Raw genomic sequence first — 17,041 nt, forward strand, 5'->3', positions numbered from 1 at the left:
ACATTTTATTTGCAAGTTCAGGAGCACACACTGAATACATGAAATAACCCTTTAACTCAAATTTGTTGATTGTTTTCTCCTACTTTTAAAATCAAATGTTACGTTTTGATAAGTAGGCTGATTTGCATAGGAAATATAATTTTCCCATGCTCCAGTAGGGATATTATATTACTTTAATGAAATCGGCAGATCGTTATCATAGTGCGTACCCCATGGCCTGTGATGCAACCTTGACTTGCCCATGTACATACTCGGTGGCGCCTTCATGGATTTGGTGCCGCGGTATATTAATGGTCGCCGTTATGTAAGACAGGCGGCGCCAATATTTACCCATGTATCTGTGTGTATCACGGTAGGCGCATTGTCAGGTCTCTCGTTATGTTGTATTTAAGCAACTTATCTTTCTAGCAACACAGTTATCATCAACGGATTATAGGCATTTATGATGAAGACAAAGTTTATATTATATAGCTGACTACCAAAGGATTATATAAAGTTTTTGATAAAGCTATGAAAAGTATGACAATTTGTGTCAGTTTAAATTACCTAAATGATATAATTATAAAATGTACACAACTCAACATGAATCTTTATTTTTTTCGTACAAAGTATTCTTTTATGTTATATAGAAATGTCAAATTTCAAGTCTAATTAAGTTAGATAAAGCTTGTCAAAACACAAATATTAATATTTGGCTACAAGTATAACATAAAATAGATACAGAGAACAAACAGATGTCCACAGTGCCAATGACCAGCTGAGGTTAAAGATAATTTCCACAGTTTGTGTTCTTCTCCGCTCATGAGTTCCATCATGTTTTAAAACAATAGTTTTATTAAAGAGACGATAATTATTACCACGGAAATGAGACGTTATTTTAGACGTGGTTTTAGCGCACGGAACTCTGGTAGACTCGACTCGGAATATCCGATTAAAGGATTAACGTCCACCACTTCTAAGAAATATAATCTGTCTGACAACAATAAAGTAGGCTTTTGAAACAAAAATAATGTTCATATTTAGACATAGTTTGTTTGGGTATTTTCCCCGTAACTATTTACTCTCAAGGAAGAAATAAAAACCTCATTTTATTGGATTAATTTACAAATCCAGCGTTTTTGTCCAGGAGGAAATACCGTCTCGTTATTTGTTATGCCTAAACCCGTTTTTTTTTGTTTCTCATAATATTATTGGTTTATACCTGGATTATATGCTATTGTGCTAGTTTCCCCAAATTTAGCCGATGTAGGCCCTGTATTATAGCCAATGCTTGCTTTGTTCATCGCTTGCCGAACTTATCACAGTGGCATGTTGCATAGGTTCATCAGGAATTCAGGATAGTTTGAATAATCAGGAATTGGTTCTGTGACACATACCAAATATATTTGTGACAGTTTCGGTGTCCATAGTTCAGATGCTTTCATTGGACGAGTTCTGGTTACTATGGAATGTGTCTGAACCATAGGTATTGAAACTATTACAGGTAAATACCTTTAGAAGTGTTCTGGATGTGTCACAGAATTAACTCACAATAGTGAGAGTTGCTTTTATTAGTCCTGTGTGGCACTTTATCACCCTTTTTGGCGAAGTGAATAGGAGGCAGGAAGACTATTATATAGAAATGTATGAATTGATTTGATCTCAACGATATACAGAACAGGATAAGGACACAAAGCCTACATTATAATCTTACTAAATAATCGGCTGAATTAACCAAAGGTAGGAAGCCTTGATAGCGAACAAATACTCTGCCATCACCTCATGTCATGGTGAATTTGAAGGAAAAAAATGTTCTTATTTTTTAGATGTCACAAAAACGAGATGCTTGAACAGGAGGTGTAACATCCATACTATATCTCGCTAACTCTTCTTCTTGATTTGGGGGTAAACTTCTTATGACGGTAGGACCTCCACGTGTGATGGGAAACATCTTGGACAGGTTTCAACTAAGATCTGATCGGATACCACCATGAGCCCTGTCGAGAAAAATTAGGCGGAAACATATTTTAGAAATCGCTGTCAAAATATTTGGAGCAGAGTTCAGATCACTCCATCGTAAACTAACAAGAAGGCTGAGTTGCACCGTTTAAACAAGAATGTCTGACACTGAACGTGAGGTGTCATATAAAATGTACGTTATGGGATGAAACCATAACTTTATGTGAAATACATAACTTTCTTTCATGACCACTTTTAAAAGATGGTGATTGATATCCGAATAACATGTTTTGATTTTGATTAGTTAGCCCTTTGAGCCTTGTCAGGCTTCATTAGGTGTATAGTCATCTTTTTGTTACCGTCTGAAATCTAAGAGTAAACACCTCATTCAATGGTGAAGGCACGAGCCGGAGGAGCATATGCCCCTTCCCCATCGAATGTCGAAAGGGGGGGGGGATAATTTAAATGAGCCTGATGAGAGAAAGGAGAGGAAGAGTGTTTAAAGGAAGAGTAAATTAGATGACAGGGCAATTTCCTCATTGCACCCTCTCCTAATTGGTGGCCATGTTAATTCAATTTATCCAGTAAGACAGGTGCCCCTATCATCTTAATGCCCCCTTAATGGGCTGACACAGGCTACGCCACTATACATCCCCTGACATTATCATGGATCGGATCACTCCAGAACAACATTTCGGATAAATATTGTGATGATTTAGTGTCTGAGTTGTACCGTTTTATGGTTCACCTTTTTATCTACCTGAAAAAATAAAGGACCCAAAATGACAAAGGAATGATCATTGGCTACATAAATCTTAGACTGGTGTGATTATATCTTCGCGTGGTTTGTTGGAAATGGCTTTGATAGTCAAATTCCTAACCTACCTTTACAAATTGCACCTGAGCCAGCGTGATGAAATTCACAAATGTTATACATTCTAGACAAAATCGATCCAACTTTTATAGAAAGGGCGGTTATATTAGATATGGAAATCTAAAAATCCACTATCCTCCTGATTTTGGTTCAAAATAATGATAAGAATATTAGCTACTGGAATGTTAGTGCTTTTTACTCTCTAGCCGAATCGGCTTCAGATCGTAGTCAATCGCACTACTAGTTTGATGATAAGATTATTACCTGATTTAGCTCCCCCCTCCAACGGAGCGTGAAATTCATTGAAATTTAGATTTTATCAATCATGACTATTAAGATCCAAGATCATGTAGTGTGCGCCGGGCTTTAGGCCATTATTTTACTCCTCCAATCCTTCCTTACTATTGTAATGTTTTATAATTTCTATTTTATTTTTGTTATTTTCTCCATCTCTGTTTTCGTCTCCAAATTCATATAACTCTTCATTTTCAAAAGACAATCAAACATACATTTCTGCATAGATTTCGAATCTCATCATAAATGTCAAGCTGTCTGTTATCTGTCATGTCAGCTTCAACCGAACTCTTCTTTTTACTTTGGTCTTCTCTAATTCGCGATGAAATGAATACTGTTAGAACAAACTTGATCCTAGCATGTTTGTAACCTCTCGCACCGGGATGAATACCACTGCAGACCAAGGCTGAGCTGAAAACACCCAGAAACACCCATAGACATGACATTGATCAGGAGTTTGTAAACAACTTATTTATTAGATCTGATTTTAGACATGGATCGTTTATGGTGGGCGACCGCCTGCTTACTGCTGCGTAACTATGCAGCGTGCAAACACCCTTATTATCCTATTTGTGCATTGATGGTAGTTTTATAAAGGTTTTAAACGTTCAAAAGGTCTAACCGTCTCGAATCTTAAAGACCCATTGCACTACTTGTAGCTACTTGCGCCCTCTATATAGCAAACAATGCCTAATCGGTGACCATTTGTCCCCATGATCACCTTTTTTTCTTATGTTAAGTGAGAGCTGATTTGATGAGATTAAACCACCTGTCAGTGACCATGCTGGGAGGTCTAATCCCTCCTGGCCAAACTAGTGCAGTGGGGCTTTAAGATAGATAGAACAGGGGGAAGAAGTCGCACATTTGCTGGGTACATTTCCATGTTTTATCTTAAAGACAAAAAGACTTTATAGAAAGAAAAAAAACTTTAGGGTACATTTATTGCTTTATTGTCCTGCTTTTAGAAATCGTGAAAGGATTACGAAACAATTATGATAGGTGACGCCCAAGGCTATTGAAATTTTAGTCTGAAATTATTTGGAATACAATTATTACAAGGCCCTCAGGGAGAACAGTATTAATACCGATGAGGCTACCCTGGGAATCATAATATTGTAATCATTATTATTATTATTATTTATTATTATTATTATTATTATTAAAATTATTGTTATCATCACTATTTTTTAAATCATGATCATAATTTATTATTATAATTATCAATATTATTATCACTACTATTATTACAACTGTATTATTATTAACATCAACACAATAAGTTAAAACAACAACACACAAAACCAAAGAAAAAAGAAAAACAAAACTACACTAATACATAAACATGGTAAATTAAACAAAAAAGTGAAAAAAGGAAAACAAAAGAGAATGAAATTGAAAAATGTAGGTTACGGAAAATAGACGGGAAATCTGAAACACGATATGCACTGTAATGCGAGCTTGAAGTTATTTAGTCAAGAGTCCGCCTATTACCTGAGAAACCATATGTTTGCTCGACAAAAAGGGTTACATTTGCTAAAACTGCGGTTTAAGTGAAGATGATCTAGATTAGCACCAAAACGAACAGGCTTAGCAATTTCAAAAACAGCTAAAAATATATGATAAAGGAGCTGCCTTCGTTAACACCGTGTTAACTCCCTTTATCTCAATTAATATTTTAAAGCGAGAACAAGTCCTGCGCGACAAGCTACGAAGACCCTTTTTTTTTTTTTTTATCTTGATCGTATTTAGAAGTATTGTTTCAAGGCTGTTATTAAGGAGGTTTTGGCGTCAGAGCGATAAGTGGTCGATTATCGTCATAGCAGGTGAGCGGGTTTGGTCCTGCCGAGATGAATGCCGGTGCCCTACCCTTCATAACAAGACGAGCCCCATGCAGCTATTACCGTGTCAACAACCGCCCTTTAAAGAAAATAGATATCTACATCAGGATGCATTGGGATGTTCTCTCTCGGTGAATTGAGACTAGGGTAACGTGTTTTGCTTGTTGATCTGTTAGTTTTTTTGTGTATGTGCGTAAAGATATATTATACTGCTCTTCTTTATTTTTTTTTAAAGAGGTCTAAAACGTATCTTAAAAGTTTTTTGAATTCTATGAAATTGTACATGGTATTTGTGGATGATAATGCATTAAAGATGGAGTGATAGGGAATTAAAGGTAAAGACCAGTTATGGTCATGCGATTGCATTGTGAAAGAAACGTTGTGGAATCGATCAGAAAAGGTTGATCATCTAGCATCTAGCATCTGCAAGGTTCTGGAATCATCAAAATGATAAGAAATTTGGCCCATTCTTCGTAAAGTTACAAGCACTTTACACAGAAAGATGTATATGGGACTACCCTATATCTCTCACAGACCATGAGAGAAACAAATTTACCAAATATATGAATAAGTAGGCGGTTTCCTGGCAAATTTGTTATCATCATGTATTAGTCAAAACATATTCTTTCACATGATTGGTAATGAGAGCTTCCATTTCATTTTTTGAAATTGGGGCATTTCCAATACTGGTCTTTACCTTTAAAGGTGAATTAGATAGTAATTACCAATATGACAGGCTAGTCAAGATATGAAAAAATGGAAGTGAGGATAAAATCAAGCAAAATTTAAAGTTAATGGAGAATCTTTCTCATCTTTTCTGGCTATTCTGAATTTAAAAATTAAAATCTACAAGTCACACATGAAAAAAGAAAGAAATTTAGTCAGCAATTTTCAAACAAGAATTGGATTGTTTAATTTCATACTACCACAATTAAAAGAGTCTACATGTATTCATATTTGAACGATAAACACAGTTCTTAATCTCATTATCTCTTCGCACAGTTAATACAAGATAACACAAAGATCAAATTCTAACACGATACATAGAATCCCAAAAATATGAGCTGTACAACTTTAGAAAATGTTCAAGTTAAGTTTAAGATCTTTATCAAAATACAAGACAAAAATTACTATTAGGTGAGGTATTGACACAAAGGTTTCAGAGAAGCATGGATTATTTATGATGAATTTTATAAATATAAGAATTTATGAGGAATTCAAAGACACTTGAAACACAGTAATAAAGATTAACCCCTCCAATTCTGATTTATGGTACAGGTGTACCTGAATTCAAGCAAGATCCTAAAAAGAAATAACATGGAGAAAGTTGTTAAGAACAAAAACTACTTGGGTTTTTTTGACAAAAAATGAGAGAAGAAGGCTATCTACACTGTATAACTCTGGCCCAACATGATGAACTTACATGTATTTTTTGTTTTCCCTTCATTCCGATATCATATTACATCATATCATTAGATCATACACTAGAAAGTAATGAACGAGTAATCTGTATATACACTTTCAAAAACTGGTATTACATTTAAACCTGCTGTATAAAACATGGAGAATTGAGAGTTTGTGTAAAATACTGGAATGCGCTATGTACATGTAACAAGACTTGAACAGTGTTTTTTCATTTTTTACAACTGATATTAAGGTTTGAAATACAATTCACTTATTTACATTACAATTGTGAAAGATAAACATCCTCCTTAAATGCACAAAAATGGCTTAATCATGACACTTTGGATACTAATAAATACAATATCAGTCCATTATCAATATATTTCACATGCTGTAAAGTCCCAGCACCAGAATTTGTTCATAATTGTTTTCAGACATTTTTTAAGGATGTTGATTCTGAAAAAAGTTAGGAGGTTCAAAGGAAATGTAGGCAATGACATACTTCTTACAACTATTCATACAATACTATGATAACATCTATACAATCATCAGCTAAAGAAGTGCCTGAGGTCGAAGAAATGAATTCATCTCTAACCCCATGACCCTAACCTTTGACCCTAGATCCAAAACGACATACTGTGCTACATTACATATCAATTTGTGAATCACTCTTTTATCTAGATCAACCCAGAGCATTCCTTTATCTGAGCAAACAAACAAAAACACATGGCTGGTAATGGCATTGACCTAGTTAGGTCCACAATCCCCAAATATGTAGCAGACAAAAGTTAAGTTCAAACGAGAGTAACTAGCTCAGGTAGGGCTTAAAACTTTGAGGTTATCTTATTGTTACAGACTGTACGGACCTTGTGGTTAAGACTCTTAAAAGGTGACTCAAAGTTATGAACCATGTGCCATTTTATAGTTAGAGTAACCATTTTATGGTTAGAGAAACAGGGGTCCACACTCAGAGTTAAGTGCCGTGCGAAACGCAATTAACTTGGAGGTTACGCCAGCTTGTAGTTACAATGGCTGCACACTTATGTAGTTTAAAACTTTGAATATAAGTTTTTTCAATCCCGTCGAACCCTCATCTTTGTTAGAGGATCATAGTTTAAAACTTTGAGGTTTTGCGAAATTAGCTTTGTGTGAACATAGCTATAGAAAACTTGTAAGCTTCAGGGAGGCCCTCTGTGATGGTCTTAGACCAACCCATCACACATACGGCATATGCACATGTTAAAGGGGAGGGATTGAGATGTCAATATTGGGCACCAATTGAGACTCGAATCATGGCCAGTGATGGGGGTAAAGGAAGTACCTGGGAAGCATTCACTTGCTACATTGCCTGATTCTCTTCTGTAGGAATATTTATAAGTAAATACACATTGATGACCATGACTCTAAGGGCACATGAACCTATGCAAAATAACAGGCTGAGGGTTTGTAAAAAACTGATGGATGCATTTAGTTGCAAGAGTGTATCAAATGTGTTTTTTGCTTATAGTTTCATGCAAACAGTCAACTTTATTACTTCTCAATTGCTTCACTGAGGTGTTAACAAATACATTTGGCTTCTCAGATATTAATGCCTGTACTTTTAATCAACATCAAATGAGATGAAATGCCATTACTGTTTCCAACTACACCACGTTTCAAATGACTTCAAACAAATATCATGTTGTCTTGAAATCCATTTTTCAGCCCTGTTGCTATGAAATATTTAGTCCTAAATGTCATCAATTACTACAGGAATTACACATTTTTTCATCAAAGGTTTGTTAACTTTAAATTGAATTTATGTATTATTCTTCAAATAAAGTAGACTCCAAACAGACAAATGAATCGTATGATGATATTGTATGATCCAACTATTCAAGGATAACTGCAGCAGATCGAGTGTGTGGGTGTGGCCAGGTGAGGAGGGGTCAGGAGGAAGGATTTAGCGGATACCGGTGATGGGGTTGGGGATTGCTGGGGCTTCTGGGTACTCCGTCAGGTCAAGGGTCAAGACTCTGCTGATGATGCACTCCCCTTGCTGTAAGGGTGAAAGAGAGAGGGTGAAATGCAAGGCATGATGAATGCAATTTAAAACATAAACAAGTTTATGATGCAGTTGGAGTTGTTTATGCTGTCCCACTAATACAAATATGTAAACAAGAGAGCATTTAAAAGCTACAATTGTCATTAACAAATATGAATGAATATTTACATCTCCCCCCCCCCCCCCACATACTCTCTTTTGAAAACAAACAAAGAAAAACAATAAAAACAAAACAAAAACAAAAACTAAAACAGAAGCAAAACAAACCAATATAACAAAATAAAATAAACATGTTTTATCCCTTTAAAACACAAAATGATTATGAATCAATTTAATCTACTCAAACTATGCCCATACAGCATTGTAAATTCTGTTGGCACGTGCTCCAAAGTAGCATTGTGGACCAGGTCATTACAGTTAAAACATAAAACTATAAATAAATCATTATATCTAGCAGACTACCAGCCCAGACACATGACAACCTATCCACTACATGCACGCATGACCCTATAGCCTTATTGAAACCCCAGTCACAGACCAAAAACCACAAATGATGGCGTTTTCCAGGAAAAATTATGCATCCCGCTGGTTAAAGAGAAGGTTGAAATTTGGGAAGGATGGAAATAAATTTGTCCACTACATCCCTGTAGGATTTGTAATTTGTAGTCCCATGTATTCTATGTGGGGTGCATGTGATTTTCAGGAAGACTGAGTTAATATCTTGTAATGTTTAATAATTCCAAACCTCACAGTAAACACCATTTCCTCTGTATTACATAATTAACCTTCCTCATAACTCCTAGACAGTTTCTTTCACAATGTATTGACTACTTGGAGCCAGAAGGGCATTAACTCACATACTTTAACACAGAGTTTATGCTCTTCTGGTTGCGAACAGACAGTACATAATCAGTACTCAACCTGTACTCAATTCAATCTTTAAAGAAATTAAAGAAGTATTTACCTCTGGGTAGATTCCAATGAGGGAATCAGCATGGTTGTAGAACTCTTCTTTGAGTGAGATAACAAGACATTGGAACTGGGACTCTGATTGCTCCTTGATGTATTCGGCTACCTTGCTGATGTTGGTGTTGTCAAGGGCAGCGTCGATCTCGTCCAGCACAAAGAAAGGTGCTGGTCGATAGCTAGATTGGAGATCATCATGAATAGATGGATAAGAACAATTAGAATGGATAAATGATCTTGATTGCATCTCATAAATGCAGCACTATGCACCACATGGCAGCACACAAATTACAACAATACTCTACACAGAGGATTCTACTTTATGACAAGAAAACTCCATCTGTACTCCATCTGCCTTCTTGACATTTAGAATATCACTTTGATTTTATATCAGATACTAAAATACAATATGTAATATTTATTAAATATTCATACTACATCGAGGTTGCAAAACGACACAAATAAAATTTCAAGCCCAATGCAGAGATATGCCAACATCACAAATTGAAAATAATTCTGGTGGTGATATAATTAAGCCTACATTAACTTTCCTGAAATCAAAGATTTTCTGTCCAAGTACAATACACCTTAATGCATCATGTGTATACGGGAAGGTTTTAAAGCTGAATAAAAGAACATATATATCAATTTGAATTCATAGAAAGCATAAACATAAACATTGAACTAGTTACCTGTGAATGGCAAAGAGAAGGGCAAGTGCAGCGACAGTCTTCTCTCCTCCAGACAGGTTGTCCATGGGCCTGAAGCGCTTTCCTGGGGCTACACAATTGTAGTTGATGCCGTCCAGATAGGGTTCCTCAGGATTCTCTGGTCCCAGGAAGGCTTGGGCACTGTGGTTCCGAGACAAAGCCTACAGGAGCGAAGAAAATATTGATCAATTATAAAAATTAAAAACCATTCATAACATATTTCTTGATTTCACATTATAAAACAATATTCATGTACACTTCTCCGAATTCTTGAAGAGCATTACAAAGAAATACAGGTCTTAGTGATTGAATCACAATACTTTAAAAATGCTCCTTTGAAGAAAATTGTATGCTGAATAAAGGATCTACTATTTGGTTAATGCTTTCATTACAAAAAAATCAAAAAAATAACCTCCATTTGGGCTCATTCTACTTTTCAAAATGAAAGAATTGTGATTTAATGTATACTTCAAAAACCTGTCATATCAGCCTCATATTATAAAACTTAAGATACTGTGAAGAAAAGTGAAGACTTTTGATAATCTTTGACAGATTTGACATGGATGATCATTAATATGAAGATAACACCTGACTCTGTGGAATTTCACAACATGGTGGGCAACATGTGTGTTCTTCTTCAAAACATGGAGTGAAAATCACCTTTAATTGCTAATGACGATGAAGAATGTCTTCAATTTGTAATAATACATGCACGTCCATTTCACAGGGACAGAAATTGAAATGTCTGTTCACACATCAGCACCTTGTATGTAAAATCACTTGTGAAGTAGCATTTGGCTTGAACGCTTTCATGGTGATTCTGTATGACAGGTCTTGGAAATAGTCATTCCTAAGGGACCCCTTCCCTCTGCCAGGTTGGCCCACCACTTGGCACAATCAATAACCACTTTGATAGAAAAGGCAACGTGACAGGAGTCACAGAAGGATTATTGAGAAATCTCCTTGAAATTCTCATAAATCCCCTTTTTTTGTGCATTTTTCGACATGGAACTCTTTTTGCTACATCCAAGTACGCCAACAGGGTTGTTATTCTGAAATCATTAGCAGTACACATTCTCAATTGAATGTGGAAAGCTCCATGGTCCTTATACATACATGTACTGTAATAGACAGCCCATAGCCAGGGAGATGGCAAAGATCTCCCTGCTATTGCAACAAATGTACATGATAAATGTTTAATATCATCTTTGGTGAACATTGTAGTGAAATGCTAAAAACTTATCAGAAATTTCTGACATAAACATCTTGAAGAAAAGAACTTAATGAGGAATCAATGATGGTTAACCATCTGAAAATAACATTGTACACATACAATGTACATACCTGTACATTGTATATTACATTCATGTACAGTGAGAGAATTGTAAACAATGGTGAACTTTCCTACTGAGGCTCCTAAACGGGGCTTCATGCAGAACTTATATAAATATGTATGTAGTATGTATGTAAGCGTCTGTTTAGCTAGAGACCTAGCATCTACATGGATAATTGTTTTTGCCATTTTAACCTTGTGTGAATTTCCAACATGTCAATATGATCTACCGGTAGAAGAGATTCATGATTGCTCAATTGTACCAGTAATGTCACATAATACTTTCTTAATGTATTCTACTACCGTATCTCCCGTTTGCCGTTAGTCATGTCATGATTGGATCAGTCAAAACGTATTGTTCCCTCACTGTCATATACCTTTATTGAAATTGGTGCTAATTTTGGGTGTCAAGACGTGTACATCATCACAAAATACATGTGGATGAGTTGACATTTTTTTTAAATTGTGGCAACTATTTACCAGTACATACAATTTTAAACATATTGCTTAATCTTGAATACACTTTAAGTAGGTTGTTGGTAATTATTCATTTATAACAGATTGAGACTCTGAACATTGAGTATTCGGATCATCACGTGATTTTGCTCAATTCATCTGAAGAACATGACACTCCTTGGTCGGTATCACAATGGCTTCTACTCAACATCAGCATCGATAGCATCTTCTGCAAAGGTATGGATCTGATCATATATTCTAGGACTCTAAGCAAATCATTGAGCCCTCTGCATCACATGATTTTGCTCAATTTATCTGTAAGATGCCTCATCTGAAGAACATGACACTCCTTAGTCAGTATCACAATGACTTCTACTCAACATCGTCATCGATAGCATCCTCTGCAAAGGTATGGATCTGATAATATATTCTAGGACTCTATAAAGCAAATCACTGAGCCTTCTGCAATACATGATTTTGCTCAATTCATCTGAAGAACATGACACTCCTAGGTCAGTATCACAATGACTTCTACTCAACATCAGCATCGATAGCATCCTCTGCAAAGATATTGATCTGATAATATATTCTAGGACTCTATAAAGCAAATCAATGAGCCCTCTGCATCACATGATTTTGCTCAATTTATCTGTAAGATGCCTCATCTGAAGAACATGACACTCCTTATTCAGTATCACAATGACTTCTACTCAACATCGTCATCGATAGCATCCTCTGCAAAGGTATGGATCTGATAATATATTCTAGGACTCTATAAAGCAAATCACTGAACCTTCTGCAATACATGATTTTACTCAATTCATCTGAAGAACATGACACTCCTAGGTCAGTATCACAATGACTTCTACTCAACATCAGCATCGATAGCATCCTCTGCAAAGATATTGATCTGATAATATATTCTAGGACTCTATAAAGCAAATCAATGAGCCTTCTGCATCACATGATTTTGCTCATTTCATCTGTAAGATGCCTCATCTGAAGAACATGACACTCCTCAGTCACTATCACAATGACTTCTACTCAACATCATCATCGCCAGTATATAGTATATAAGCAAATCACCGTTTCCTTTTATGCTGTACTGGCCGTGTACTCATTCTATAGTTGGATGATTTTTCTGTCCAAATTATTACACCTTTAAGAATAAGCAGGAAGGAAAAGTAAAACGTTTCAGGAAGTGGAAGTGATATTCAAGCCCTCTGTCATACACATTATAAACCAAAAACCGATATAAGATTTTAGCACTGATAGTAAAAAATGTACAACCTATCTTTTAATTCCATGTAACAATGAAGAGGGCTATTGAAGTCCTGTTGGAGTGATGGCTAGTTCAGATGAGACTGAATATTTTAATTTAAAACCTAAACAAATTAAATAATAATAATCAATTCGTTTCCGTTTGTATAATTCCAGCAACTTCCAAGTCAATTTATTTTCACCGTCTTTCTGTTACATAAAAGTAGATGTTCAAAGTAATGTTTTAATCAAATAAAAGACAATGACAATTGTATCATCATGTATTGTTAATTATATTTATGTAGTGTACATGTAATGTATGCAAATGTTTATCCAACTCTGGATGTAAAATATTAGGACCCCCCCCCCCCCCTCCTTCCTCCCAACGTGTAAGATACTTATTTGGGATTTGAGTGATCCACTTCTGTTAAACTTGGTCAAATTATTCTAATATTATTTTTACTTGTTTGAAAGCAAATGAATGGGAGTACACTCTACAGGATGATTTTTGAAAGAGGAAGAAAAATAATAATGGAATTTCCATTCAAAGTTACTAAAACTCTGAGTTGATTTGAAAACTACACTTTGCCGGTCATGTAGATTGATTCATGAAGACAAAATGAAATGAAAAAGAATTCATGTTCATGTACAGTTGTACACTACAGGTAATACCTTTAAATGTAGGCCTACATGCACTGTTCCATACTACTGTCACAAATTTCTACTCAGTAGTTCAATGAACTCAACCTAGACTACATGTACAGAGAAAACTATTTTCTCCTTTGAGCCTAAAAACTGTAATGTAATATATTTTTCTTCATTTCATTGATTATATTATTGCTCAATATACATGTAGATCCATTTGAACAATGTATCATAATGCTGAGTATGCACAGACGCACTAGAATTAATTGAGAGACAATTTAGTTTAAATTACTTCTTTTTGTTTTATTCTACATCAGATGTTACTTGAATTTGTTTGGAGCCAGCTCATTTAAGAAGAATAATTGTATAAAGAGTGCCCAGCTGAGTCAGAATGCACTGAGTACAAGTTCTATTTTAGAATGGTGACGATAACATTGTGTAATTTGTTGTGTTCAGGATATTATTTGGGAAACACGGTCCACTGTATTCATAGCCAACATCAAAAGAAAGATCAATATACATGTTTACGCTCTAAATGAACTGAAAAGTAAGGTCATCTTGAGTTCTGAAAATAAAAGTGTATTTTGAAAGATACTTTGTTGTCATTCTAAACTGAGCAGTGAACAAGTTGTTTGGAAAATCGTAATTTCAAGGAAGTTGTGAAAAAGTCAGCTGTGACCCTGAAAGGTAAAAATGTAGGAAATCTTACGGCCTGAGTGACACACTATACTTCCCTTTTCTGTGATAGTTATTAGGCTACTACCAGACTGGCTACCAGATTATCTTTTTAAAATCATTAAGATGTAGATAAATTCTGACTGTGACCATTTTTCTATTTTTTTATATTTATACTAATATTTCTTATTTATATATTTATTAATATTTTATTTTATTTATTTTTTTATTTACTATTATTACTTTTTTTTTTGGGGGGGGGGGGGGGGTGGGGGATTCGTATTTTCCCCCATATTACCTGACCTCAAGACTACCTTCAAACCAAAACTCCTCAATGCATTTTCGGTTTAATAAAATTTGGAGTGGACTTTAAATGATTATTATTAAATTGAATATTTTTCATACAGAACTAAACACCTCTATGAGGGAAGAAATGTATAGTGTGTCATGGTCTAGTGGATGCGTAACCAGACTGGGGATCACATGGTTCACGATTCGAGTCCTACCAAGCCAGCACTAGGCCGTTAGGAAGATATTATTCAACATATGTCACACTCCACCCAGGTGAGGTACATGTAAATGGGTACCGGTACCTGGCATGTCAGGAATTAATGGAGGGGGTGGGGGGGGGGGGGGGGAGGTAGCTGTTATCACCTCCGAACTAAAATAGTTTAGTAAGGGAAAATTTCACCTCCGAACTAAAATAGTTTAGTAAGGGAAAATTTCACCTCTGAACTAAAATAGTTTAGTAAGGGAAAATTTCACCTCCGAACTAAAATAGTTTAGTAAGGGAAAATTTCACCTCCGAACTAAAATAGTTTAGTAAGGGAAAATTTCACCCATGTTTTATTTCTTTAGATTTCTTGATGTTCAAAAAACTCCCCCATGTACATGACATGTGTATCACAGCCCAACAAATGTTATACAGACCCTTTAAGCTTTCATCACATTCATTGTGATTTTAACTCTGGCGAATGCTATCTGTACGGGGCTTTCAGAATGATTAGCCAACACCCTACATAAATGTACACAAACATGTATAGCGGAAACAGACAAATGAGGCTGGAAAGGCTATTGTTTAATGATAAAACAAATCTATTTCCCCCTTCTATGGGAAAGAGAAAGACGGCTCCAGTTGGCTGCGGCTAAGGAAAGGTCATGTAATAGTTCAATAAACTGCATGAGGGAAATGTGGTAGACTTTAATAGGTGTGACCACAAACAGTGCAGAGCTTTCTGTTATTTTTCTTCCCTATAATTATTCTCAACTTAATAATGTGACTAACAATTTAACAAAGAGGCAATTAAAACAATGCCTAGTCTACATGTTAAAAATTGATAATTTGATATTAATGATCTTTGCGTCTGAGAATCTCAGATGTTCTGTGTAGGGTGTAAAAGCATGAATGATGATGTCAGATCAACCTCAAGGAAAAATTGGACTTTGCTACAACTTCAGAATTTTGAGGCATCACAATTCATAGCCAGAACTTTTTTTCATAACTGGTGCTTTAAAAAAAAGGTCCTTTATTAGTCCTGCTAGAATTTCAGGCAAATTTTTCCCTAAGCCCTCTGCAAAGCTACCAAAGCATATATTCATGTTAATAAGCTAATTTCAATAGACTTCCCTTTAAAAAAAAAAGAAGGGTAAAATGGTTAAAGGGGTAAAAGGGTAAAATAAAAAGGAAAAAAAGAAGAAAAACCAATCAACATGTAAGGGGAAAAAAACCCAAAGACAACAACAACATAGTAATAGAAGAAGAAAAAACAAAACGAGCCCCCTTTAGCAAGTTACTTATCTCAGCTAAGTCTTTTAAGTTATAACATTACTCTACATGAACAATACTAGCAGTCTAGCAGTATAACCAGGGTAGCCTAAATGAATACTAGTACAGAATATAATCTGAATTTACTTAAAAAGGTTACCTAATTGAGGTTAAATAATACAAATTTACATTTCACACAAAGAGCGGTCTTCCATTGTGTTGGATGTCTACAAAAACAATGAGTCCAGAGCACTCATAACAGGTGGATTGAATAGTAAATATTAACTCTTGATCTCATTTGGCTATTTTTAGTTGTGTGATACTAAAAGGTCATTCAAAAACTTCATTTAATTAAAAAAAAACATCTACACGTTGAAAATAATCTATGCCATTCTCATATCGCAGAGCTGCCAACCTTGTGCGACCAAAAAAAGGAATCACGATGGCAAAAAAAAGGAATTCATAAAAAGAACCTTACAACCACGCGCGACACACTTCAAATGCAGAAATGTTCATTCATCATGCTGTTTTTTCAATACAAGCAGGTAATTTTTTTGGTGGTTATTTTGGTATTATCGGCATTTCATTTCTTTTGAGAATATTTTTCTCTTCAAGTATGTTTTAAAATAAGTTTTCTATTGAATTCGTGATCAAATCACCATTTAAGGGCAGTTGTTTGACATGTGGTATGTAAAAAAAAAAAAAAAAAAAAAAATTATTAAAAAACGTATTTTATGAAGAAAAACCGTAGTACCGTAATTTGGAGGGAAAAAAAAGGAGTAATTCTGGCAAAAACGGAATGGTTGGCAGCTCTCGTATCTGTTGTGTAATATCAAAAT

General features: G+C 35.2%; 1 protein-coding gene and 1 long non-coding RNA gene across 2 annotated transcripts in view; one reads left to right on the forward strand and one right to left on the reverse strand.

Annotated features, from left to right (window-relative positions):
* Positions 1–5,000: 5,000 nt before the first annotated feature.
* Positions 5,001–6,294, forward strand: LOC115919523. Its single transcript, XR_004061892.1, has 2 exons — positions 5,001–5,279; positions 5,650–6,294. It is a non-coding gene; the product is annotated as an uncharacterized LOC115919523 (long non-coding RNA).
* The window catches only part of LOC580943 (structural maintenance of chromosomes protein 1A), a 28,801-nt gene continuing 17,592 nt past the window's right edge, over positions 5,833–17,041 (reverse strand). Inside the window, exons 22-24 of the mRNA XM_780971.5 lie at positions 10,051–10,229; positions 9,357–9,537; positions 5,833–8,386 (exon numbers count right to left, since the gene is read on the reverse strand). Of these exons, the coding sequence (XP_786064.3) occupies positions 8,291–8,386; positions 9,357–9,537; positions 10,051–10,229 (456 nt within the window). The 3' untranslated portion in view covers positions 5,833–8,290. The remainder of the gene's footprint in view (positions 8,387–9,356; positions 9,538–10,050; positions 10,230–17,041) is intronic.

The sequence above is a fragment of the Strongylocentrotus purpuratus genome, unplaced genomic scaffold (genome assembly GCF_000002235.5).
Source record: "Strongylocentrotus purpuratus isolate Spur 01 unplaced genomic scaffold, Spur_5.0 spur5_scaffold_6, whole genome shotgun sequence".
NCBI classification, from domain to species: Eukaryota; Metazoa; Echinodermata; class Echinoidea; order Camarodonta; family Strongylocentrotidae; genus Strongylocentrotus; species Strongylocentrotus purpuratus.